The sequence below is a fragment of the Mesitornis unicolor genome, unplaced genomic scaffold, assembly GCF_000695765.1.
Source record: "Mesitornis unicolor isolate BGI_N332 unplaced genomic scaffold, ASM69576v1 scaffold51991, whole genome shotgun sequence".
NCBI lineage: Eukaryota > Metazoa > Chordata > Aves > Mesitornithiformes > Mesitornithidae > Mesitornis > Mesitornis unicolor.
In genome coordinates, this window is record NW_010164124.1 from 1 (window position 1) to 26,244 (window position 26,244).

At 39.0% G+C, this 26,244-nt stretch overlaps 1 protein-coding gene across 1 annotated transcript; it reads left to right on the forward strand.

Moving 5' to 3' along the window:
* Nucleotides 1–4,860: 4,860 nt before the first annotated feature.
* LOC104548217 (oxysterol-binding protein-related protein 1-like) lies at nt 4,861–26,244 on the forward strand (the record flags this gene model as incomplete). Its single annotated transcript, XM_010194169.1, has 14 exons — nt 4,861–4,981; nt 9,096–9,181; nt 11,335–11,409; nt 12,335–12,446; nt 13,613–13,698; nt 17,317–17,461; nt 18,180–18,247; nt 18,333–18,377; nt 19,387–19,460; nt 19,557–19,620; nt 20,548–20,649; nt 22,108–22,233; nt 23,214–23,295; nt 26,138–26,244. Coding segments are annotated over exons 1-14 (1,293 nt in total), but the record flags the coding sequence as incomplete, so codon positions are not given.

Sequence of the window (26,244 nt, forward strand, 5' to 3'; positions counted from 1 at the left end):
GGGGCTCTGGCTTTCGGGAAGCTCCTTCCCCCCCACCCCTTCCCCCCGCGACTGCTCTGTAGCTGCAGCAGGTGGCCGGTGCCTCCAGGTGTGGTGATCCGCACCCTGAATCTAAGCGCATTTTTCCCGTAGGAAAGTGCAGTTGCTGCGACTTATAAGCTTGTCGTGTTAAAAAAAAAGTGTTAAAACACTTAAAAAGTGGTTTAAGTACTGGCACTGAAACGAACTGCTCTGTTTAGGATACAGGTAGAGAGCTCCCACGGTTCAGCTGAAGTTCATCCTGGGACTGTGCTTTCGTTGCTGATCTGGTGAGATCTTGCACTGGCTGCGGTAAGCTTATTCGGGGCTCCTGGGCTGAAAGAAAGTCTGTGACATAACAGAACTAAGCTATGTGCAGAAAACAGCCAGGAGATGCCGAAGAATGAGGATTAGTTTAAATAGCTTTTGCCTTGGCAGTGGTATTGAATAGGCATTGTGTTACTGCATCCGTCCTAATTGCTGCTGAGCAGACTGACTTGATTTTAAATATGTGGTACTCTCACATGGACTATCATGAGGCTGTGTCATAGAAGCATGTTCAGCTTCTAACTTCAGCGAGTATTAATGTAACTACTTAAAGATAACATCACTCATGCTTCTAGTACTGCAACTCCTTCTTGGACCAACTCCTGTCAGTGCAGCATGGTGTGGGTTTGTAGACAGGTTCTGTCTGTTTGTGCAGTTTGGTGCACAAGCATCACTTCACAATGTGTGCATGTTGGGACATGTAAGAAGTCTTCCTAAGCAAGTATCATCCTTTCCTACAGGAATCTAGTTTTCATTGCTAGAGGGAGATCTCTTGAAATAGTCTCTAGTGCTTTTTTCTAACATTACCGTGTCATGAATAAAAAGCTTCCTATGCAACCAGTAGCTGCTGACTCAGAGCCTTAGCATTAAGTTGGGCAGTGCCACTACTGCTTCTGCTGCTTGTCAAGCTGCAGCAGAGTGAAAAACAACTGTGTTCTGGTTAGTGTGTGGTGTTGCTGTTCTGGGCTGTGTACGTGGCAGGAGGTCTTGGCAGGATAAGAAATCAAAGCAAAAGCAAAGTGGGTCTTTATCAGTAGTGCCGCTCTGTAGTCAGGGTTGGCACTTCAAGTCATGGTAGACTGCTTTGTGAGAAAAGGAGGCATTTTTTTTGCTTGGACTCTCTCCTAGCAGTTGGGTTAAGTTGATAGTTTGTATATTGATAGTTAAGTGGCCTTTCGTTTTTAAGTATTCTCAAAAACTCACTTAGGCAGGTGTGCAGGGAGAATGGTAACCCGTGCTCTCTGTGTCAGAAACAACTCCTGTGTAAAGACAGATGCTGTAATATCATGAGAAAATCACTTTGGCATAGGTCCTGTAGAAGATGAGAAGCAGAGCCTCTCATTGCTGTTCTTTATACCTTCTTAAAGGATAAGATTCAATTAGCAATCAAGTACTGCTCCAGGAGTCCTAATGAGTTCCAAAGTGCCTTGCAGTCACATCTTGGCTGTCTAGGAGACGCTTAAATATTGTTCTTGTGCTGTTTTCTCATGGTACACCAGTGACTGTAGAGACTGCTTTACAAGCCTTTCAACAGCACAGGGCATAAAGATGAGCTGTGAAAGGCAGTTTAACCTATACCACCTGATTAATGGAATAACATAATGGTAGCAGCACTGCAGGCTGAACAGATGTCTGCTCTCTGAAGTGTCTAGCTTTGCATTCATATAGATTAACATGCTAGTAGTATTTTACAGCTAATAAATACAAACTAAACTATTAAGTTTCTCCCTCAGTGCTGATGGTCTGGCTTGGTACCTCAAAACTGGTAGGTAGGGATTTGGGGGCTCTTTTGGACCAAATAAAATCCTGTCTGCAGGGCAGTGCAGGTGTGCAAAGTACAATTGTAAAAGTATGGTGGTTGAATGTCTCTGTTTTGGTTTCTTTCCACAGTCTGAACTTGCCACTCAAACTTCTGTTGGTTGTTGATAATATCCATTATAGAGCAAATACTGTTGCTTAAAACAGTATTTTCGAGATTATGCCAAGTTCTGTTAAGAGCCCCTTTGCTGCCGGCGTCATTTAGGCACTTCATTTAGCTTGTTAGCTAAAACTTTTGGTTCTTTTTCACTTGTCTGATGGGTGACTGTACACAGATTCACTTTCCAGCCCCAATTGTAGGAACATTTTCCTGTGAACGATCCTTTTAACTATGACTAACAGCCAAACAGTCATTCTTCTGCATCGTTGAATGCTTCAAGCTTACAAAGTATATTTGGAATTGGAGGCCTGGCCTAAGCAACAAAGTCTTTGGGAACTAAACCAGTGAAGCAAATAGAACTTTCTTAGCCATGTCACTACTATGCATGTCACTCTACTGCTAATATTTGCTGTAAGAGTAAAAACAAATCAGTGAATTTTATGTAATGACTACCTGAGGGGGAGAAAAATCATGCAAGTAATTTTACACAGTGATTCAGCTTTCCCTGGGTCTTAAGCTGTTTAAGATTCTGCTCAGCCGTGTAAATGGCCTTGCTGCATACAAGGGTTGTGCATTTGGATCAGCTTCTTGGTTCACTTCCCAAGCCGTCTTTTCTTCCTTCTCATCAATATCAAATAGAAGCTGCAGGTTCTTAATGTGTTGAAAGTGCATTGATAGTCATACCTGATGTGTATGTGGGATGTTGTCAAATGATGCAGGGTAGTGATAAGAATGTTTCTCTCATCTGAGGCATTTCAGAGATCACGAAAGAAATACTGTGTGGGAAGGGATGAATATGAGGGACAAGCTTTGATTTTTGGTTGGTTGGGTTTTTTTTTCCTCTGCCTTTGCTGATGGGTAGGCCAGCAAAATGTGCTCCGACTATCCTCTTAGCTTTTGTCTGATTCTCAGTGTTGCATTCTGTGTCCCCCTGAAACAGTATCACCCAGCTTCAAAGAAAGTATTACAGACTGATAATACATTAACATATTTGATTTAGATCTTTCACTAGACACTGGTAGAACTGATTCACAGAGGAAAATAATACCTGCCCCAGTAACAACAAACTGTGCTGTGTTGCCTCAGACAAGTGGAAAGACTTCTGTTTACATGAGAAGGTATCTTTGGAGCTCAAAGGATTACTGGAAGGACTAGTACTGTTTTGGTTTGGAGTTGTTGTTTTTTTCTAGTAGAACTGAAAAGCAGGCACAAACAAGAGGATTATCTAACCACTGCTGGAGAGGGCTTTTGTATCCTGTGTCTGGGAGAGATTTCAGGTGACTGATCCGGTCTGTTCTGAAACATGCTAGAAACGGCTTGCTTAGTCTCTCTCACAAGTTCTTTGAAAAGAAATTCCCTTTCTCCCGTTGCTGACTGAGCAAAAGCTAGGGGAAAATTATCTACTCTGTATTGCTAGCACTTTGGCAGTCTGTCCTGTTCTAGGCGTCTGTCTCAGTCTTGAATATTACAAGATCTGTCGCTGTTACGAGCCTTTTGTTGCTTAGCCAGGGTTCTCTGTTTCTTTTCTTGCTGAGTGTCTCCTCATCTTACAGTAGTTGAAGAGCTCCTTGCATCTGTATTAGCTGTCAGTGTGTGTGGTGAAACCAAGCTGCCTGTCCAGTGCAGCAGGGTGTAAATGGTTTGTGGGACCTATAGAAACCTCTGTTGGTATAGGACAATGAACTATGTGAGGCCAGTAATGTTCTCTGCAGTCATGAACTGACATCAGAAATCTAGATTCTTCAGGATCTGGTAAACCTAGTGTGTCAGGTGAAGATGCTAAATTAGAGACACTAAATTTGGGCACCCTCTTTTACTGCTGTTTTTAGCAGCAATAAATTATGCATTACTGCACAGTCTTTTGAGGCTGCTTCTAAAATCGCTTTTTGACTCTTCTTAAAAGTAGTATATTTAAATGGGACGTTAAAATTGGGGTTTGTCTCTACTGAGCTGTGCTGCACCTGGGTCTAGTTGTTTTAATATCATGTAAAACAAAAACAGAACTTCAGATTGTCATTCTGTCAATGTGAAAAGATTGGACAAGACATCACTTAACTGTATTCAAACCCCATAAGTAGCAGTGTCACTTCCCCAAAGGTCTCAGACTCACTGTCTAGTAGAGGGTTGTAAAACTAGCGATGGTAACAGATTTTTTTTCTCCATTCTTTGAAAGCTGTAAATGCACCATTTTTGTAGTTCAGAAGCCATGTCATGAGAATTAGCTGGTTGTGACTGTAAAACATACATTAATTTCTTCATTCTTGTACTATTGTGCTTGAAGATAAGGTCGAATCTATGAAGTTGTGTGAGTATCTGACTCCCCTTCAAGTCAAGGTTTGGAGGGAGTTGAGTATCTGAGTTCAAGAGCTGATTGTATGTCACTGATGGGTATCTGGGTATTCTCCATGTGAAGATCGATTCTGTACCCCAGGATTGGCAGTCAAAATAAAACTCGGTTAATTCTGAAGAAATACTTGGACTAACAGGCATACATCTTTTTTTCTTACTGCCTCTGGAAATCATAAGAGGTAAAGGTGAAAACCTAATGAGGAAAAAGTAAATGCTTACGGGCTATGCTTGTAGCAAAGCGTGCCTCATTTATGGCGTACAGTTCCAACTCGCAAGCCGCACTTAGAACCTAGAAAATCAAGAAGCAGGAAAACATAGATATTTTGGCTTTTATGAGGATTTTTAATGCCACTTAGTAGCATGACTGAGTGCTGGGCAGTTGGCAACAGCTTGTATTCCACATAGTAAATCATTGTCTTTCTTATATTAGTGCTAATATTAAAGAAGGGAGAAAAGTGACATAATATTAAGCTATAACTTACAGCAAAAGATTGCAAAATTGTTTTTTTTTCATATCTTTATTAGAGATGAGTACTGAAGCAGAACAGCAGCTTCTCCATGATGCTAGAAATGGAAATGCCGAAGAAGTTAAACAGCTATTGGATGCCATGGACAAAGGAGAAACAAGCTTTGATATCAACTGTAAAGGTTAGTAGCCTTCCTCAAGTGTTTGTAGTATCACTGTTGATGCTACAGGTAGTGAAACTTACTAATAGTATAACATTGCTTTCTTTGAAGTGGTCAGTAGAGTAATAAAGAACACTTACACAACTACTTTTACCCTTTAAGGCTATACTGGCTTAAGGGAGAGATTGTAAAAGCAGACTACATATAATTGTAATGTACAGAAAACCTCAGAGTAATTCACAGAATCTAGAAATGTCAACAAGACAAAGAATCGGTGCCTTTTTCTGCCTGTGTTCAAGCTTATGCGAGCTTTGGAGCTTTATAATATTGAACAAAACAGACCCTGGGGGCAAAGGATGGTTCAAGGAGGTAAAATGCCTTCAAAAAGGCAGCAGAGAAGATTAGGTAGTTTATTTGTGCTCTGATAAGTATGTTTCGGTTTGGGTTTTTTTGGTTTGTGTTTTTAGGCTACTGTTACATTATCACATAGTAGAAACAGCCTCATCTCTTGCCACTTGCAGGGATGGTTGGAACAAATGTGTGGCTTTTACTATTAGCAGTATACTAGGTTACTTGTGAAAAGAAAGTAAAACTGCCATTCGCCTGTGTCTGAGTCTTTGCCCAACCTTAAAGTTTTGTACGTGCATACCTAACATCCTTATGGCTAAGCAACTTGCTGAGCATTAAAACTTCAAACTGGGGGTGGATTTGCAGCCTTGTTAGCAGTTGCAGACCGCTCTATGTATTTTTAGCTTTATGTTTCTCTTTATTTTCATGAATATGTTTCTTGTTGCTTAAAAAAGTGGATGTGTATCTCGCTCTTTCCATATAGGCTGGTATTTCTTTGTTCGATGTTTAACTGTTAAGCAGCACTGAGAAGGTAGCGCTGCAGAGGGAGAGGGAAGATAGCAACTATGCTTCCTTTTGTCCATGACAGAGGGAGCACCTTGCCCTAAGGAGCAGGGAAGTCTGTTATCTGAACAAGCTCTATCCCTTTCCCAACTCTAGTTGTTAATCATCAGTTTACTCATCATTTTGTTGACTACTCGGGTGTGTTTGTGTTTTCACAATAGTTAATGTGCTCACCTCTGAAAAACAAGTTGTAAAACCCAGAGCTGTGATACTTCATCTTCAGGGACCTAGTTCATAATTTAAAGGAGAATTAGACACAGCTTGATGGAGCTGGACTCCTCAACCGTCACAAGTATGTCCTTTGCAAATATTCATGACATTGTGTGTAGTCCCTAAAGAGCTGAAATAAAAATACCTTGAGATTCATGCAGCGGTACCCATAAATGAGTTGTTGAAGTCTCTTGTGCTCAGAAGATATTTCAGAGCTTCTCAGATGTGTTTTCAAACATAATCTGAAGCCAAGAAAGCATAATGAAATGGCATAATCTGCAGTCCTGTATTAAATCAAGTAAACTTGTCTCTGGTCAGTCTTCCTGCTTCAAGTCAAGTGTTAGCATTGTGGAAGTCTGCAGCAAGGTAGAAGAGACTCGGCTACTGAAGGGAAGGATGGTGCTTAGCTGTTACTCCTCCAGTTCAGGAAGACATGGCCAGCTAGCTAATATGTGCTTGCTAATGGGAGATCTAGGAAACTAGGGGGAATGTGCTGGTGATAGTTTAGATTAAACAAAATAGTTCTGAATCTGGAATCTATACACAGTTAAATCTATATTTTCTAAGTTCTGGTTTTTCTAGATGTTCAAGGAGATAGCAGTGTAACTATGTCCCCCAGAAGTGTTCTCTGAGGGAACTGTTCCAGTTGTGTGAAACTTCAGAGTTAAATCTCTGTTCTCCTTCAGAGACAATTGTGTCAATCTCTTTACACCTATAGGGTGCCACATTGGAAATAGTCTAAGGCAAATTCAGGCCAGCCAACCTCTGCAGTATAACTACCCCTGCCATTCTACTGCTTCACTACCAAAGCCACTGTGTCTTGCTTACAAATCCTGATCTGTTAGGTACTACCAGATAAAAATTGCACAACCACATGACAAACTAAAATACAGGCTGTGGGCTGTAACTGACTTTTTTGCAACCATTAATCTTCCTTCTCTTCCCTACAGCCTCTTGTCCTTCTGTCATTACCTTCTGGATAATCAGATATCCTTAGAAAGTCAGGGTGTGGGGAATGTCTTCAGTACTGCAGCAGTTCCTTCAGGACTTGCATCTGATGTGGCAGTGACGCTTGGCTTGAGTTAAAGCACTTTCAGAGCAGATGGGAGGCTGTACTGGAGGTAGTGTAAATTTCCCCCAGAGCATGACCACAACCAGGAGATGACTGCATAGTTTCTCCATTCTCTAAGTAAATGGTAACATTTGAGACTTACAGCTGACTGGCACTAAGGCAAATAACTGGATGTGAGGGCAAGGGGAATTATTTGTTGTTGTTGTTGTTTATTCTACTTCCCTATCTTTGCATTCTCCCCAGTGTAATGATAATTCTGGTTTAAAAGACTTGTAAAAGAAGTGCCAACACTTGTGGTCACTTGAAGAGAAGTAACAAACACCTCAAGAATTTGAGAAGGAACTGGTCAGCTCGCATCAGCAATGCAGAGGTACAGAGAGGATGTGGAATGAGGCACTTTATTCAGTAAGAACTACAGATCTGACCAAGTTCCTGATTTTTTTTTTTTTTTTTGGCAGCAGCAACTAATGACTGTCGTGGGCTAATTGTACGAATTCAGTGCAACTTGGACCTCTTTTGTGTTCTTTGCAAGAACCTTCTTCCCTACTAGACTGAGGGATGAGTCATGTCCATTTAGTACATTATCCAATATACGTAGCCCCAGAATTGGTGATCCATGCAGTATTTTATCTTCTGTGGTACTTGAGCCCATCAGTCACATAAGGCAGGAGCTCTGCTGTAGGTTAGACTGGAATGAAGGGAAGATACTAAATGTGGGTTTGGAACAACAGCAGGAGTTGAGGAGAAAACCAAATAGCAAAAGAAAGAGTCAGCAGAGAGCAGAAATGTTAGCTGAAAACAGTGATAAGAAATGCGAAAATATTTCAGCTGTGAACCACATTATACTGTTAATTTGTAATAAGAGAACAGTAATAATTATGAACTTGCAAGACCAGTGGTTCTCTCTTGTGCTAGTATCTTGTCCCCTCAGGGCAAACTTGTTATGCATGTTCCAGACTTCAGTGCTTGCGGATACATGAAAAGAGAAAACTTAATAGTAGCATTAACTTCAAAACTGTTTCCAAAGCCTCACTTCGATTTTTCTTCCAAATAAATAATGGTAGCTTTTAGATGGCACTTATAATGCTGTGGGTCTGCTGCTTAGTAAAATCAAAGCATAGATCAGCTTTGCTTCGTACAATTGAGTATTGCAATTGGAAACTAACATGAGTTGTTAAATTAGTGTTCTGTAATACTTTTAATATCTTTCTTTTAAAGAAGTGGTTGTAAGACAGTTCTTTAATTTCTTTCATACAGCCAATCCACCAGGACGTGCTTTAAATGCTCTTTAAAGCATAAATGGTAGGGTTTTTTTTGCATGGTCACTTCTGTGCCTACTTGCTACTTCTGCTTATTTTTCCTGCAGGGGCTTGCAGCTGTAGATGGTACATGAGTTCTGCAATGCACAAGATTTCAAATCATGATACTTAGTAACGCTATCTTTATTAAAATTTATTACAAGAACAAGACAACAAAACTACCTAACAGTAGGCCATGCTACCTGCTTTGGTTTGAATCATGTCTGAAAGATGGGTTGTCCTACCTCTAATTTGTGTGAGGGATATAAAACCAGATAAACCAAACTGTTTTTTATAAACAAGAGAAACGTGTATTTGTATGTGCTGTTTTCATAGTGAAGGGAAGTAACTGAAGGTTCTTGCTGCTGTTGAAGAACAAGGTATTACATGAAAACAAAAGTTTTATTCGCCATCAGACTACATGACTTCCTTCTTTCAGAAAGAATCTGAAGATTTGACTCTTAATGTTCTCAGACTGCATACCCATTTAGTAATTCACATGACATGAACGGTATTGATGCTTCCAACCTCCTTGCTTCTTCGTTGCTGTGGAGAATGATCATCCACGACAATCTACAAGCACGTGGCAATATCTTTTTTGTACTGTGACACCAAAACTTAATTTACCTGTTTTGTCTTTTAGGCAGAAGTAAATCTAATATGGGTTGGACACCTCTTCACCTTGCCTGCTACTTTGGACATACTGTTGTGGTAGAGGATTTGCTGAAGGTATATTTCTATTTGCCTCTGTGTATAAGTCAGAAAATTCTTTATGCTAAAAGCAGTTGGTATTTATTCAGGTTTTTGTGATAGAAGAAAGGTGGCTTTGTGGAGAGGCAGAGCCACTCCTACAGTTTGTGTGCATGTAAGACAGATAAGTAAGAGATGAAATAGTGGTAGTATTGATCTTAATTGATCTTAAGTTTACAAGGACGCAAAATAATGACTCTAAAAGTCTATACAGTAGTATCCAGCTGTTACCCAGAACAGTGTTTACAGATATCAGTACTTAGCTAACATTCTCAGGAGGTATGTGTGTTTGTCTATGTAACTATCTGAATATAGGAATTAAAAACATACAGTACAATAGATCTGCACTTGTTAGAGCTACATCCCTTTACAAACTCAGTGGATATCTGCATGTAGTAAGCCAGCATCTGATAGTAATGCAAATATTTCAGGGGCCTGATCTAGCTTGTGGTAGTACATCAAGTACCTAATTTAGGCAATTTTGTTTACTGAGTTGCAGTAAAGGCTAAAGTGTTTCAAATGCAAAAAAATCTGTGTTACCTAATTGGATGTTTTGCACAGAAGTATGTCCAGAATTCTGTGCCAAGTAACTTATATGTGTTTCTTTCCAGGCACAGGCTAACATAGTTTAACTCATTTCTTTCTGACATCTTTGAGATTATAAACCTCTGTGGTCAAAGCTGACCTATTTGTGTCTTCATAGTCACATCTGCACTGCATTTGCAGTTGTTTCTGGCTGAGTTTATTTATTTTTTTTTTACCCTCGGGTCTCAGGGTAGCTTCTACTATCCATAGCTGTATTATACCCTATTCTTGTTTGAAAGATTTTGCTATAGATGGCGGAGACATGCTAAACAGCCTCAAATAAAAAAGGTAGCTAATCTAAACTTGAGTTTCATTCAGAATAAAGGCTACCAGCCATAACTGGGACTAAAGCAGGAAACAGAGTTAAGAAGTTGAGGTTTTTTTTGAGAAGTTCTTCTCTAGCCTTCACACCTGCTCAGTAGATAGATTGCCCTCAATCAAAGAGGGCAAAAGTTAAAGTTTTGTGACTTAATGCATTTATCACCATTTCCAGAGTTGGAAGAGTACGTGTAACTTTGTGTGTTCTTCTTTGCTGATAGAGCTCTTGAAAGGGTATCATTTAGAGAATGAGTGGAATAATCAAGGAGGCTGTGCACCTCTGAAATGCAGGCATATATATAGGGGTGTCTGTCTACTTGTGCCTAGATTTTGTGCTCAAAAAGTGAGTGAATGAGGTTATTATCAGAAACAGAGCTCTGGAACTAGAGTCAGGTTCGTCACTTAACTTTAGGTAGCTAGCTGTGATCTGGCTAAATTATGTGATCTAAATGTATGTGATAGTTATATATGTCCTGCCATCTTTATGTCTTTTTGAGAGGTTAGGTAAACTGCTATAAAATAAATGCTTCAAGAAAAGAAGGGTAGGATTTCTTGGTTTCCTGGAACAATGTCTGTACAAGCAATCTGCCTTTCAGAGAAAAGGTAAGGAATGGAGAAAGTGTGTGACAAGAGGAAGGGAGATTTGAAACAAAGATTGTAGAAGAGAAAAGAGAGGAGAAGAAAGGCTAAGTTTCATCTGGATGCTGACATGGAAGTTTTCACTTCAAGTGAAAGAGCAGCAATAGGTGCTTAGAGAGAATGCCACTTGTGAGATCAGGAGCACCAGGAGGCTAGTGCTACTGTGTGTACATCTGTAATATGTGTATGCATGTTATCCAGTACCATTGCATTTCTTTTGTTAAGTTGTTTGGGTTTTGTTGTTGTTGTTGTTTGGGTTTTTTTCCACAAAACCAAACCTCCCCTCTCCCCACCCCAAAAAAAAATTACACCAAAGCCAACACCACCTCCGCTCCCTGCATTGAACTTATTTTCTATATACTACCACCTCAAAAGTGAGAGAGATGCCTGGAAAAAATGCTGGAGTTTTTTCCTTTTTGAGGTGGTTTATAGAATGCTCGTTATGAATCTTGTATACATACTTTATCTGATCTGATTTGCCATGAGCCCTACATTAGTGTTCTGTTCTCCCCCTTCCCCCCAGTCTAAGAGACTAGCTATGTTGTTCTTGTTGGAAGGGCATTCAGATGTCTTTTGGTCTTTCTGTTTAGGCTGGTGCAGCTGTGAATGTGCTGAATGATATGGGGGACACGCCACTCCATCGTGCAGCTTTCACAGGACGTAAGGTAAAGTATTTTTTTTTTTTTTTAAGCCTCAATCATAGAATTATTAAGGTAATACTAGCAATAGGATTGCTTCAAAAAGGTATCTTTACAGTGTCTAAAAATGACTTACTGTCTGGTTTTGCACTCTGTGCATCAGTTGTGTAACTAACTGATGCTGCTTCTGTTCTGCTTCTGCTGTGCTGGAGAAAATGCTGAAGCATAGTGCTACCTCTTGCTGTGGGTGCTAATTACCATGTGGAAACCAGAGTAAAGATGTCCCATTTACTGCTGAAGTACAACAGATTAATTTGTGTTTGTGCCTGGCACGTCTGACACAGTAAAATGAGTAGGGATTGTTCCTCCTAACTAACTGCATATTTACATAGAGAGAAACCATATTGTTTTAATCTTAGTGACTTCTGGAGGGGTAAAAAAACTATGAAGTAAAACACACTGGTCCATCTGGTGTCTTGAAGTGCTGTTTCTTCATAGAAAACTAGAACTAAAGTTTTTTATAGGCCTGTAATGTGACACTAGTTTGATTGTTCCCCACGTGCCACCACCATTCCCAAACTAGTAGCACCTCTGTGGATAACCTCTTGGCTCTTTTGAAGGAGTGACTTAGCCTCTTATCAAGAGAGCCAATTGGACTATTTTTACCTGTCAAATTCACCCTTCGTGCCAGGTACACCAGGTTTTAAATCGGAGCAGGTCTGTTCAGCTATAACCAATCTCCTGGTAGTTCTGTCAGCCTGACTGATGTGAGAAAATTGCAGTTAGTCCCTCTCTTCAATCTCTCTAAAACATCCCTTCCTGTTTTTGTAAGCCAGCAGTGGTGAGAAGCCGTTACGCAGCTCATCGTACAGGATGTCGGTAGCTGGAAAGCTCAACTGTGGCCTTGCCATAACAGAGATAGATAAGCAGTGTTTTTCAAATTGTTTTCCAGGAGGTGGTGATGTTACTCTTGCAGCATAATGCTGACACTTCTATTGTTAATGGGAGTGGAGAGACAGCAAAAGAAGTTACTCATGACAAAGACATAAGGAATATGTTGGAAGGTAACTGTTATAGGTCACAGCCTGGTGTTTTTAACACTTGTACATTCTTAAATCTGATTTCCTCTTGCAAGTTACAGAAGCTTAATTTAATTTTCTAAATTTGGTCATTAGAAAGAAAAAAAAAATGCAGTTTTTCATTCTTGTCTGCAGTACTGGCAGTTGGGTCATTGTTTTTTGGGTTGTTTTTATTTTTATTTTTTTCTACAATATGTCTGCAAGTGACTTGGAGAGTTAAGTATCAGGGATGCTAATAGCATTATTCAACTAACTATTTCAATCCTGTTGGGGTAATCCTTGCTACAGCTCTGAATAGTACATGGCAGTCAAAGCCTTAGCTCACTGGAAGAGGAAAAACTCAAATCAAGAATGGTAAGTGACTTTGTGTCAACAAAATCCTTAAAGAGTACTATTCCAAACAGTCTGCGGAAATAACATGGTTTTGGCTAAGTTTAGGACTTATTATTGCAGTCTTGGACGTTGTGTCACAAGGGAAAAAAACCAACCAAACCAAAAGACCTCTTTACCTCATTTTCTCCATTGCCTCACAGGCGTTGAAAGTGAGGGAGATGGTGTCCAAATACATATAGGCTTGCTGCTTATAGTTTTGGTGAGTTCAAGAGCTGTGTTTCTTCCTAGTATTATTACGTGATACCCCTAAATACTGTTGAAGCTCTGTGTCCAGTCATAGACTGTGTATGTGAAAAGTGATCTCTCTTCTGATTCTACATGGACGTGCACAGATAACAGTGCTTTCTGCTGCTCATCTGCTGGGCTGTTAGAGACGAGTAAAATTTCTGTAAGGTGATAGGAAGAGTAGAAGAGAAACTGAAAAGAACAAGGGGAAGATCTGATGGGGGTGTCACAAAGTTCCCATTTTCCCTTTTACTAGGGAGTAGGGTTTTTAAGTGTTTAAAAAACCAACAACAACATGTATGTGTGCATGTGTATACACACTAACACATTTTGTCAAATATTACATATTTTTGAACATATTTTTGCTCTGACAGACTTCTGAATAAATACTCCATTTATACCTGTCCCACATAAATAATACTGGAAACTCTTGTTTCTCTAGGCTTTTTTTGGTATGCTTTCTTCAGTGCTGTGCTTTATATGTACTTGCTACTTTATTGAGACTGAGGTTAAATTGATTTTTTTTTTAATAGCAGTGGAAAGGACACAAGAAAGGAAACTGGAAGAAGAACTCTTAGGAGCAGCAAGAGAGGGGGAAACGGGGAAACTAACTGCCTTGGTAAGAACTCACGTGCTTGTAATGTTTTGTCAAGTGTTTCAAGTCAATGCTTGAACATAGCCACATGCTATGTAGTAAATAGCAGTGTAAAGGTTCTAGATCTACTGACATAAGCTTGTTTTGGTTTTGTGGATACTTTAATGTCATGGGTGTTTAGGTTTTCACTGCAGTATGGCCTATTTTAAATCTTGAAAGTAAGCTTTTGTTATTAGCATCCATTGTAGCTGAAGCCTCTGTAGTCTTTAATGGACAGTCACCTGCACAACACAATTTCATGCTGAGCAGGGCTTGAAAACTGTGTGCGCACGTGCACGCTTGCAGTAATTCAGGCTGAACAATACTATGGCATGGAATGGTTTTAAACTGGAAGAGGACAGATTTAGACTAGATATTAGGAAGAAATTCCTCACTGTGAGGGTGGTAAGACACTGGAACACATTCCCCAAGGAAGTTGTGGGTGCCCCCTCCCTGGCAGTGTTCAAGGCCAGGTTGGACAGGGCTTTGGGCAACCTGGTCTGGTGGGAGGTGTCCCTGCCCATGGCAGGGGGGTTGGACTGGATGAGCTTTAAGGTCCCTTCCAACCCAAACCATTTTGTGATTCTATGATTCTATGGTAAGGCTATCAGAGAAGCAAATCATGGAAGAATTGAGACTTGAGGGTGCCTCTGGAGACTTTCTAGTCCAACTCCTCTTTGAAGAGCAGAATTAACTAGAGCAGGTTGCCCAGGACCATATCCACTTGGGTTTTGAAGTGGGGTCTCAATGCTTGAACTCATGTTTTTGGGAGTCTGAAGAGTTTTCCTTGGAAGTAAGACATGCAGTATGGAACACTTTCTACCTAGTTAGCTCCTTTAATAATACATTTCAAGGCATCAAAGCAGTCTGAATACTTCTACTTACTTATAATGGAAATGTCAGAATAAACACTTATTTAAAAATTTGTTCTTTCCGTCCTCTAAATTTGCCTCTTCTAATCTGAAGAGCCCTTGTTTTGCTAACTCCTTCTTGCATGGGAACTGTTTTAAAAACTTTGGTCATCCTTATAATTCTTACTTATACTTTTGGTACTATCCTCTTTGAAATGGAGGGAGAACCAGAGCTGTACACAGTACTTAACATGTGGAAGAATGTGCATTAATACACTGATATTAGTGTATTAATTACAATTAATACAATGGCATAAGTGATCTATTTTTGATTCTGGTAATATGTAGCTTGTGGCATTTGATGTTGCATGCCTGCTGACTAAGCCTTCAACTGGTGTGAAAAACATTAGAAAAAGATGATTCCTCATGGTAATCTATCGTTGAAGAACTGTGTTTTCTCATGTGGCATGTACTATGTATGCACGTGTAACTCTTCATGCAAACATCTTCATTTCTAAGTGATTTTTTTTTTAAAATATCAGTGTCATCGAGCTCTGTATATACAAGGACAACTTTATGTTGACCTCTAAAACTTCAGAGCACTTATCACATTTTTGACCCTGAGGCAGTTTTGAAGTTAAGTCATAACACGTTTTTTGTAGAATCCTTTGAGTACTTGAACCTCTGTGACCACTGAATTACAATTTTAAAACTTCTGCTGACTCTTGGAAGTTTAAAGAACTTTCTCCACTTACAGCTTTATGGTTGGCTTTCCTGCCCTTAGGTTAATACCTCTGGAGAATTTGTGTAGCTCTTCTGAACTACCCTTTTTCTTGACAATTCCTTATTTGTGTACTGATTTTGTGGCCTTCCTGCTCCTACTGTATCTTTTTTAATTAGCAGACTGTTAATGCTTATGAAACTTTAGCTGCTTACATTTGCTTTTATTGTGAGAACTAACACACTAGAATTTATCTGCTGCCCTGCTTTTGGAACAGAATGCCACTTACTTGAAAGATACCCTCTTATTGTTAATTCTCCTTTATCTTAATTATTTTTACCCAAAAAAGACTGTACTGCATATTGTAACACAATTGTCTGGAAGAGATAATTTAATGGTGCAGTTTCTTTAAGCTTTCTAATTGAACTTCAGACCATTGTTTCTCGTTTTCTTGCATGCACTTTAACTTTATAACTATTCCTTCTATTGAAGTTTCTTGAGGTGAAATGATAGTGCTGGCTTTTGTGCTTCTTCTCTGTCGAGTTTCACACCAGATCACAGTACATTTTTCTACTAAAAGCTGGATTTTTGTTAGCTGAATCTTAACCAAAGCTTTTTAGTCTACTTGAGCCAAAGCCAGTGTGTTCTTCCTGTGAGTTCTCAAAAATGTACTGTACATTTACTGAAATGACTGAAGAGCTTTTTATATCAAGTTGATCCATGAAACTTTCTTCAAAATATTGCCTTGTAAAGGGGTGTAAGCTGCTGAAAGCATAGGCATGTGACTTAGAATGTGTGGAGACGAGAAGTCAGGAGAAGTGGAGATAAGGCAGATGTAAAACAGCTGGTCACAAAATGCTAAAACCTAGGGATCCTCAGGAAGTCAAGTATTTGACCTCAGTATTAATGAGGTTATATTTCCACAAGCTGTCTCCTTTTGAGAGACAGCTGTAGCAGTTTATCCTTTATAGGGTTATTTTTGAAGCACATTTAAGATGGTTACTGTTCATGCTAACCTAAATTGCTGCCATGGGAATTCTGTTATTATGGAGTAATTTCTCTAGGATAGCATATGGCTTGAACTGAGTTTCTCTGAAACTGTTGTCATGCACTTGTGACTCCAGTCTCCTCTGACTGCTTGACAGTAACTGAGCCTTTCTATTAAGGCAGCCTTGGAAGCTTACCTATAATAGCTGATATTGCATAGAATGGCTTGAGTTGAAAGGGACCTTTAAAGACCATCTAGTCCAGCCCCCTTGTACACATCCAATAGCCACATACTTAAGTAGAAGTGTAGTGGTATTTTAGGGCAGTTAGTAGTGTCATGCTTAATGACCCTTCTCTTTGACAGGATTGGTTTCTCAAAACATTTCTATTATGTCCAAGTAACACTCAGGGTTTTTTTCCTCAGTTACATAGCTGCTCTAATCTTAACTTCCCACTGCAGTTAAGAGTTCAGAGTGCAGCAAAGCTGTTTGTATAACAGCCTGCTTTCCCAGGGGCTTCTGAATGGCCTAGGGTAGCTCTGTCACTGAGGCTGGCGGGCCTGCCACCCTTGTGTTCAAAGATCTTATTCTCTGAAACAGAGTGGCCATGTAAACTTGTTCTGGGTTTAGCACTGGCCTGTGCTAACTTTGACTGTGCCTGAGAGTCTTCTAGGGAGAACAGTATAGATTTTAGCAGTAGAATCATCTAGCAATATAAATGACTGAACTTCAGTGCTTTAGTTCGGTTCACTTTAATTGAGTGCTGGGGAACTCTCTCTGGCACTATGCAATTGAGCATGATAAATGTCATGCAGTAGACATCAGCTTTTTGCTTGCTATACCCTTTCCACAAGTTGCTTACTCTAGCTAAACATCTTGATTGTTGTGTTCCTTGCCCTTCTCGTAATGCTTGCTACATGCCGTCTTTGTTGCCAGATCTACACTGATGCATCCTAGTTAGGAACAGGTAACTTTGGAAAGAATTAAAGTGGCATCTGGAGAGGGAGGAAGACTGATAAGTAAGCAAAACTTTATTTTTTTGCAGTTGAACAAGCCCAAACCACCTGATATCAATTGTACAGATCAGATGGGGAACACGCCATTGCATTGTGCAGCGTACCGTGCCCATAAGCACTGTGCATTGAAACTTCTAAAAAATGGTGCAGATCCTAAAATAAGAAACAAAAATGGTGAGTACCATAGGAAAGTAGATAGTGTTAAGAAGAGACAGAAATTTAACTGCTTCTATAAACTTTGTTACCTCTCAATATTCAAGGAAAATCTTAGTGCTGTACAAGATTTGTATCACTAATAAGGGAAGCCCAACACTGACTAAATTGTGAGACTTAAGAACTGTAGCAAAATACTTACCATATATGCTTTTATTTTCCAAACTTATTCTAGAAAATTTACCTGCTCTCTGTCTTAACCATGAAATATGCCTGTCTTCTGTTTTCTTGATGCTAAATGCTGAACACAGGTCACAAAGAGGGATAAGATTGAAGGTGTGTGGCCCAAACAAAGTTACTTTTCAGAAGGTTTCTGAGGGAAGCAAATTCAGGAAAATTTTATGCAGAGTGTGCTTGTCATCTGATTAAAAATGCCTCTGTATTTGTGAATATTCTGAGCTGTTTTATATAGCTGAAGTGCAAAACCAAACTTAAGTAAGAGCAAAGGCCTCCTCTGTGGCCAGTAAAACTCTAAAGGATGGTTCAGTGCAATACAGTTCAGAGCCTTTTTTAGTCTTTTGCCCCTAAGGAATTTATGTTCCCTAATTCCAAGTAAACTTGAATGCTTGTGGGACCAAAATGTAATGGGTAAACACAGTGTCAGAATGACTTTTTAAAGTTACGTACGTCTAGGTTTACTCACATCAAATTCTTATGCCTTGTCTTGCTTACTAAACAGATCAGACACCCCTTGATCTAGCCCAAGGTGCAGAAATGAAACTGATACTAGGAGGTAAAACTGGAAAGGTAGGAACTTTTGTATTCATTTAATGCCACTTGCCAAGGCTGTCTAGTTGAAGCTATTCCTACATAAGCTTTAATTTCTGTGCAGGTTATCAACAAACCCCTCAGACGATATGAAGGTCTCCTATGGAAGGTATGTCTTATTTCCTGTTCTAAAATAGCTTATAAGATCTCGGAAGTATGTCATTTTCTCTACTTAAGTGAGAGTTGTTGAATGAGGGAGCCTTTCAGTAATACGTTTGTTAAATGGCTTTAATCTAGTACACTGGATAAACTATAGATGGACTGGCTGAGTGGAACAGTTACTAGATTCATAGCACTCTCATCTTAACCTCAGACCCTAAAATCTCACTTCATTTCTTGGTAATTTCTGTGACAGAGCTTCACTGTGGTAAGGTTTTTTGCCTTGTCTGTGTGGTAGGCAAAATGTTTGGTTTTTTTGTTCTTTCCTGAATAGATGTCTTGCACTGTAATAATCTTTAACTATTATTTTTGCCACAAGTTCACCTTCTGGAAAATTTAAAACTTGAAGGGAAGATGTCAGTCAAATGCTTGCTTGAAGCTTGTTTTGCTCTGATAATCAAGTGAATCTTGTGTTTTTCTCTTGTTTTAAAAAAAATAATTCAAGTTTCTATATGAATGCTTAATTTTTGTTTCTTAATGAAATCTTTGAAGACTATGAAGTTTTCTTCAGTGTAAGTTTTCCGATGTATTCACTCAATTGTAATGTAAGGAGCTGTTTTTAGACCAGAACTATGTACTACAGCTTGTGAAAGATGAAATGTTGTAGTTGGATATCTCAGTGTGTTTTGTTTCTCATTGGATTTTATAAAGTAGAATTATGTGATGGTCAACAACTCCCGTAATGTTAAAAAATACAGTATTTCAGTATTGCAGTTCTTACTGAATAGCAGACTCAACAAAACTGTTGTCTTTAGGTATTTTCAAAAATGAAAATAGCACTGTAATTTTAAGTTGTTCTCAGGTTGCTGTGATCACCAAGATATGTAGAACTTAAAATGTTTTCCTGATGACTGCTCATTTTTTGTAATAGCCTTCAAGCTATCAAATTTACTGGGAATAGTAATCACCTATAACCTTACCTGGCCTTTTTTGTTTGGCTTTTGTTTTGATGTTTTTAGAGCTCACGATTTTTTGGTTGGAAACTCTGTTGGATAGTCTTAGAACATGGAGTCCTTTCCTGGTATCGGAGGCAGTAAGTTCTGTGTTTAAATTTCTGATAAGCTATTTAAATAATTCTCATCTTCAGTTTATTAAATGTCTCTTTTTTTTTTTTTTTTTTTTCCCAAAGAGCTGATGCAGTAAATAATGATCATCGTCAGGGATGCAAGCATCTAACACAAGCTGTCTGCACGGTAGGAAGTGAAATGACTTGTAACTACTGTTTTGTTTTGTTTTGGGTTTGTTTTTTCATCTGATGGTGTTCTGTACGTAGAAAATGAAAATTTTAGCTAGGTTGGTAAGCATATCCATTATAAAAAGTGAAAGCCTTGTGCTGTTGCTCGACAAGAACCAGTGTTCCTTGCAAAGTGTTCTTATATGTAAAGTAGCCGTAAAACTCGCTCACTTTGCTCCAAAGTCATGAAGATTTAAACAAATCTAAAGCTTCCTAAAAGCACGCCTCTTCAGTTGTGCAGAACAACTGTTTGGAGCATGTGATACAGAACAGCAAAGCTCTGGTTCCTTCTGTAGCTGTCACTGGCTACTTGTGACTGTTTGTGTAACTTCAGCTCTCCAACTGAGGTCAACTTAGCAGTTCTGAAGGTGACTTTCGGAAAACTTCCTTAGTTGGAAGCAATGAACAGAGGAAAGACAAGCCAGGTAATATGTAGGAGATGAAGCGCTTAAGGAGAGTGCATTTAGGATCATTTCAATACTTCTGTAACTAGCCTGTCCTAGCTCTATAGATTAGAGCCACAAGTTCTCTTGAACTGTAGTACTATATGAAAAGTGACTCTTGCTTTTCTGTATCTACAAATTCCTTAATATTGGTGGTCTGGAACCATTGCTGAGATTTTTGTCTGAATCAAGTGGTGCAAATACATGTAAATATAAAATTGTGACAAGGAATCTATGTATTATCATTCATTATGTAAATTACAAGACAGCACATTTTACAAAGCTGTTCTGACCAGACTTTCTTGTGTAAACTATAGCTGTTTTGCATCAAAACTGGGGCAAAAACTTGAGTTAAGAGTAATTTTCTACTTTGCTTACTCCTAAGTTTTGTCTTTTTACTGATTCATTATACTAATTTTGTGTTTTTCCCAATGCTGCTGTAGGTAAAATCTACAGACAGTTGCTTCTTTTCTGTCAGATGTTTTGATGACACTGTTCATCGTTTCAAGATTCCTATTAACAGCCTTCCTTCTCAAACTAGAGAGGTAATAACGACTCTTTATCAAAGACTGCAAAATTTAATAACTTCTGTAATGAATAACTTGTATTCCACTCACTATGGACGCACAAGTAGTGGGTTCAGTATCTTGATCATCAAGTTGGTCACTTAAGCGCATATATTGAGTCTTTTAGCATTATTATAGACCAAACAGCAAAAATGGACAGTTTGTCATTATCTTCTTTAAAATTATTGCCACCTTGTTTTCCAGTTCTGTGCCTGTATTTTGCCCTGTAGTCTAATTTCCCTTTTTTTTTTTGTAACTTCTCCATGTGGTAAATTTTTATTGCAACTTCCTTCTTTTGCACTTTTGTTTGTAGTTGTATTATCCTGAGCAAAAGAATGATTAACGATTCATTCTACTCTTAGCCATTCTCCAAGAGGGCCTAGTAAATTATATTTTCTTAAAAGGTGGATCTGAAACAACAGAATAACATTTTTTTAAAGGCTCTTTGTAGTATAGTCACTTTGCACTTCTGTAGGTGTCCTAACTAGACATGTAGTGGTGGAGGCAGCTGGAGTATTGTGTCCAGTTTTGGGCTCCCCACTACAAATAAGATGTGAACATCCTGAAGAGTTCAACAAAGGGCCACTGAGATGATTAAGGAGATCAGAGCATCTCTAATACTAGGAAAGACTGAGAGAGTTGGGACTGCTTAGCCTGGAGAAAATGGCTCAGGGTCACCTTCTCAATGTATGTAAATATCTGCAGAGAGGGATGGACCTCTGCCCTTTTTCACTGGTGCCCGGTGACAGGACTGGAGGCAATGGGCACAGCCTGAAACACAGGAGATTTCCTCTGAACATAAGAAAAATGTGAAGGTGACAGAGCACTGGCATCAGTTGTCCAGAGAGTCTCCATACTTGGAAATACTCAAAAAGCTGTTTGGACATGGTCCTGGCCAACTGGCTCTAGTTGGCCTTCCTTGAGCAGGGGTGGGGGTTGGACCAGAGGACCTCTAGAAATCCCTTCCACCTTCAGCCACTCAGTGGTTTGATGTACAGAAAAAGAATCTACCTCTTAATTATGAGTGCTTGAGCTTTTTTACTAAAGTTTGTCATGCAGAAGGCAGCAGACTTTGTCACAGAGTCCTTGCTGTCTGAAAAGAAACCCAGAGGTGCAAAATAAATTCCCTGTAGTATTTTGTTAATTGATGTGACTTTTTTTGTGGCCTTGGATAGACTGAAGTGTGGGTTAAATTTGTTCTTAAAGTTTAATCAATTAAGTCTGTGGCACACTGACCACAGGGTATCTCATCTTCAATGTATGTTACAATTTTTAACAATCTATTTTCTGCTTAAGGTGTATTGTTTTACTAATCACTTATTCAAATAAATAGAAAATTAGAATTTGTTCTTTTGCATGTATGCTGTTGCCTTCTGGGGATGACCTTTGAAATGTGTATTAACTCTGAGGTTTGTGATTTTTTTTTTTCCTGTTTAGAGTTGGCTGGAAGCAATAGAAGACCACTCTGCATATAGCACTCATTACTGCACACAGGAACAGTTGAGCAGTGATGATGAGGAAGATGATACAGTATCTGTTACGGACCTACAAGATACTCTGAAAGTATGTACTGAGTACTTACTTGCCTGATGAATCAAGGTAGTTGCAGATTAGTACTGTTTTGTGTTGAAATACTTTAGTGTACGTCCGGCTAAAAATAATGATTCTTTCATCCCATGGGTGCATAAATGCTGCTTGTGTTTGCACTGCTTACTGTCATGTATTCCTGTTTGGACTGAATGCATAAAATATCACATTTATTTTAGCTACAGGGTTGTGTTTTTCAGTTTTACCAGCACTACTTGCAAAGTAGAAAGTTGCTTGAAACTTTTTTAGCCAGGAGAGGGAGCCCTGTGTACTGTACTTGGTGACACCAAGACGGAAGGATAACAAAGCTAATCTTCCGTGAGCTCTACCTCTATAAAACAGGCAGTGAAATGATCCTTTAACAGCTTGGGTCACACTAGATCATTTGTGCATTGATTGTTCAGACCTCCAATGAGTCTTCCTTGATAATTCCAGCATTCAGCCTGTGAGCTGCCTTTTTGACACTTTATATATATATACACACACTTCTAAAACCTTTTACTTTAAGGGAAAGTTGACACTGCAATTCAAAAATAATCTTCACGTGACTGAACTCTAAGTGGCTTCTACTGTATCTTTTGGTACAAGAACTCAAAGTACCTCATGGCAGAACAAAGATGGGAGGATAAGTAGGCAGTTCCCAGCAGCCTACAGAAGAAGACTAAAAAATGGGGAAAATGCAAAAGTGGTATATATAACATTAGGGTTTGGTTTGCTATGCTAATTTAAACAAAAGGCAATCAGTGATGTAACGTGCATAAATATTCTATTTGCTTGTGTGTCTTTGAAGGTACTTCAAGTAATTTCTTTCAGTTTTAATGTATTGGTCTCTGTCACTGGGAATCTTTGAGATTTGATGCTCTCCAAATTTAAGATTTCAGTGTAGTGTAGAGAATAAACATGCACTTTCCTTAGAACAAGTCACTTCTGAACTAGCTATCCTTGCTGTCTTTCAGAAAGCACAAGCATGCCAACAAAGACTCAGTAAAGAGATTTCAGACTTTCTTGCAATGGTTAAATCTTTGGATGCTACAAAAGGTAAAGCTTATTCTTCTAAAATGCAATTTGTTACCAGACGACGACTTTCGTTTTTCTTCAAAGCAGCACACGCTTTAATTTCACTGAAATTAAATTCTCAGGAGTTTGAAAATACATGACTGTTTTCCTCATTGAAGAATATTCAATTAAAGTAATATTGTTATAGGGGAAATGGGAGCAAGCTGGAGCATAGGAGGTTCAACCTGAACATAAGGAAAAACTTTTTTACTGTGAGGGTGACAGAGCACTGGAACAGGCTGCCCAGAGAGGTTGTGGGGTCTCCGTCTCTGGAGACATTCAAAACCAACCTGAACACGTTCCTGTGTGACCTGGTCTAGGTGATCCTGCTCTGGCAAGGAGTTTGGACTGGATGATCTTTCGAGGTCCCTTTCAACTCCTAATATTCTGTGATTCTGTGAACCTAGATTTCAGTTTTGGAGAAGCAAGTAATAAGTATGTTGATTGTAAGCAATTTTATTAGTGGCTGTAAGTGTAGTGAAACTGCCTTTTAGATACAGTGTTTACTGAGTAGTATCATAGGAATATAACATAGGAGTTTACTCTCAAGGCTTTAAAAAAATCTGTAGTTGGTAGCTTGTTGCAGAGCATAAGTGTTCCCTGACAGGTATAAAGAGCTGTCTTACTCTAGCTTTCCCCTCAAAACACTTGTTTTGTAGTAAGCAGAAACACAGTGAAAGCTGAGGCATGATAAAGGGAAAGTGAAATCACAAAATTGTACAGGGGCATAGTGTCATGGGATATATTCCACAGACTTCTGCCTTGAGTTTTATGCCAGATTTGAACTTTTCAGGCTTCATTTTAAAAAATAACTCCAAAACTAACATATACCTGGATTTTTGCAGTGTAAAAAATCAAGCATCAAGCTTGTTTAATCAGGCATAAGGCTGTTAGAGATTAGAACTTGTTTCATTTAATGCCTTAAACATATACAGAAGTTGCTCACGTATTAAACACACAAAGGAGTTCTGTAAGAGCATTTAACTGTTGCTCCTTTGAACCTGAGTCCTAGTTACACATTGTGACTAAAATTTATGAAGTTTGAACTAGAGAACAAGTTGTTTATTTGTAGAAATCCATAGCCTGTAATAGAATAGCAGTTTTTGGAGGAAAAAAGTTCTTCCTCTTCCCTCCTTATACTTTCCAGAGTCTAAAATACAGCTTTTTCTCAGTGTGCTACAGGGGTAAGTTACTCTGTGATGTTAACCTATCTTGCACTAACTGAATTTCTGCTGAGTTTTTATTTCATGAAGAAAAGTAAGGTTTCATAACACATATGAGTGTTTTATTGTGAAGCCTTTGTAATTAATAAGAAAGTAAAACTGAATGCTTAACAGAAAGCAGTTTGAAAATTAGTATGACATGAATAAACTCCCTTTGGTAGTTGTAAGGGCAGTTTCTCTGACCCCATATTGCTGACCTGAAGAACTGATGAGGGCACTAACTCTTTTTTAAATACACAACTTGAGTAACCAAAACCTGTAGTAAAGCAAAACCAGATACTGTCTCTTTCCTAGAAGCTGCTAGTCTTGACCAAGAGCAGTAATAAGTTCCTATTTTTCTCCCCGTGGATGTTTGTAACTTCATGGGTCAGTGAACTGTGTTCAGGTTCATGTGGAACCTCTGTAGGTCTCAGTAGAGGAAACTGCTGCAGCTCTCCCAGTTCTTACCTTGGGTTGATGTGGTATCTTGAAAATATTCAAGTTCTGTGGCTCCAGAAAAATGCAGATTTCTGAGTTAAGTCCTTCCATGTGGAACTTCTCCTAAAAGCTTTTGAGTCATAAAAAATGGTTGCCTTAGTTTTAAATATCAGGTCCCATCTCCCTAACTGTCTCAACATGCTATCCTAAATCCAAATATCTTTGAAATTTATGCATATTATTTATTAGAAATAAAGCAGTGTAAGTTGCAAAATAAATTCAAGAAATGTTGTTGCTGGACTTCGTAAAGTTTATTGGTGTGACATCAACTTGAAGCACCTGTGTTAGTAAGTGGTGTCAACTGATCCTGGAGTCTGCGGCCAATAAATGAACACTTTTTTTTAAGTGCAGCAAGGATGTTTTCTGAGAGAATGGCTTCCTTGACTTCTGAGGAATTGCTGTACATCACAAAGCTTCAAAGATGGAACTCAAATATTAAACAATTTCTAAGAGCTGATTGGGTTATGGTTTCCTGCTGGTTCTAGATACGTAGCCTCTTCTGTAAAATGGTTATAGAAGTCAGGATGTGAGGTGACATTGCTCTGCAAGCTGTGCTACTTATCCAAAAGATGAGTCTATGAAAATAAAATCTTTGCCTCTTATTGATCAGTGTCCTTGTAACTCCCAGGCTATTTTTCAAACCTAAATCTCCAGCTGCACTGTGGTAAGCTTTTTCTCTTCTATATAATACTATGGCAGAAGGCAAAAAACCTACATTTCTCACTTTAACTTACATTAAGCCAGTGCAGTATCCTTTGTATTTGAATTCTGTCACCAGACAACTCAGGCTTTCAGATCTAGGAAGTGGTTAAAAGAAGGCTGTTGCTAGTAGCTTTTCCAGTGTCTTGCTGCCATAGCTTACTACCTCTGCTTTCTAAGTTGTGCTGAAAGAGAAACTTGATCCATTCATGTGTCACTTAGACCAGTGCTAGTGAAAGGATGCAAAAGAAAGAACTTATGTTCCCTCAGTGCTACTTTTGCTTACCCTTTTCTCACACAGATCTTACAGTGCACCAGCCTTCCTGTAGAATATGAATGTTACGTCTGTGTTACTTAGAGGAAAAAATAAAGAATCCTGTGGTTTACAATGTCCCCCTAATGCTACTAATCTTTTGTGCTTTCAGGAATATCTTCTCTCCTCCTGCAAAAAGTTGATGTGGTCTCTGAAGTATCCCAGGAAACATGTGAGGCCTTGGCTGACTGCCTCAACCTCTTCACAAAGCAAGAAGGG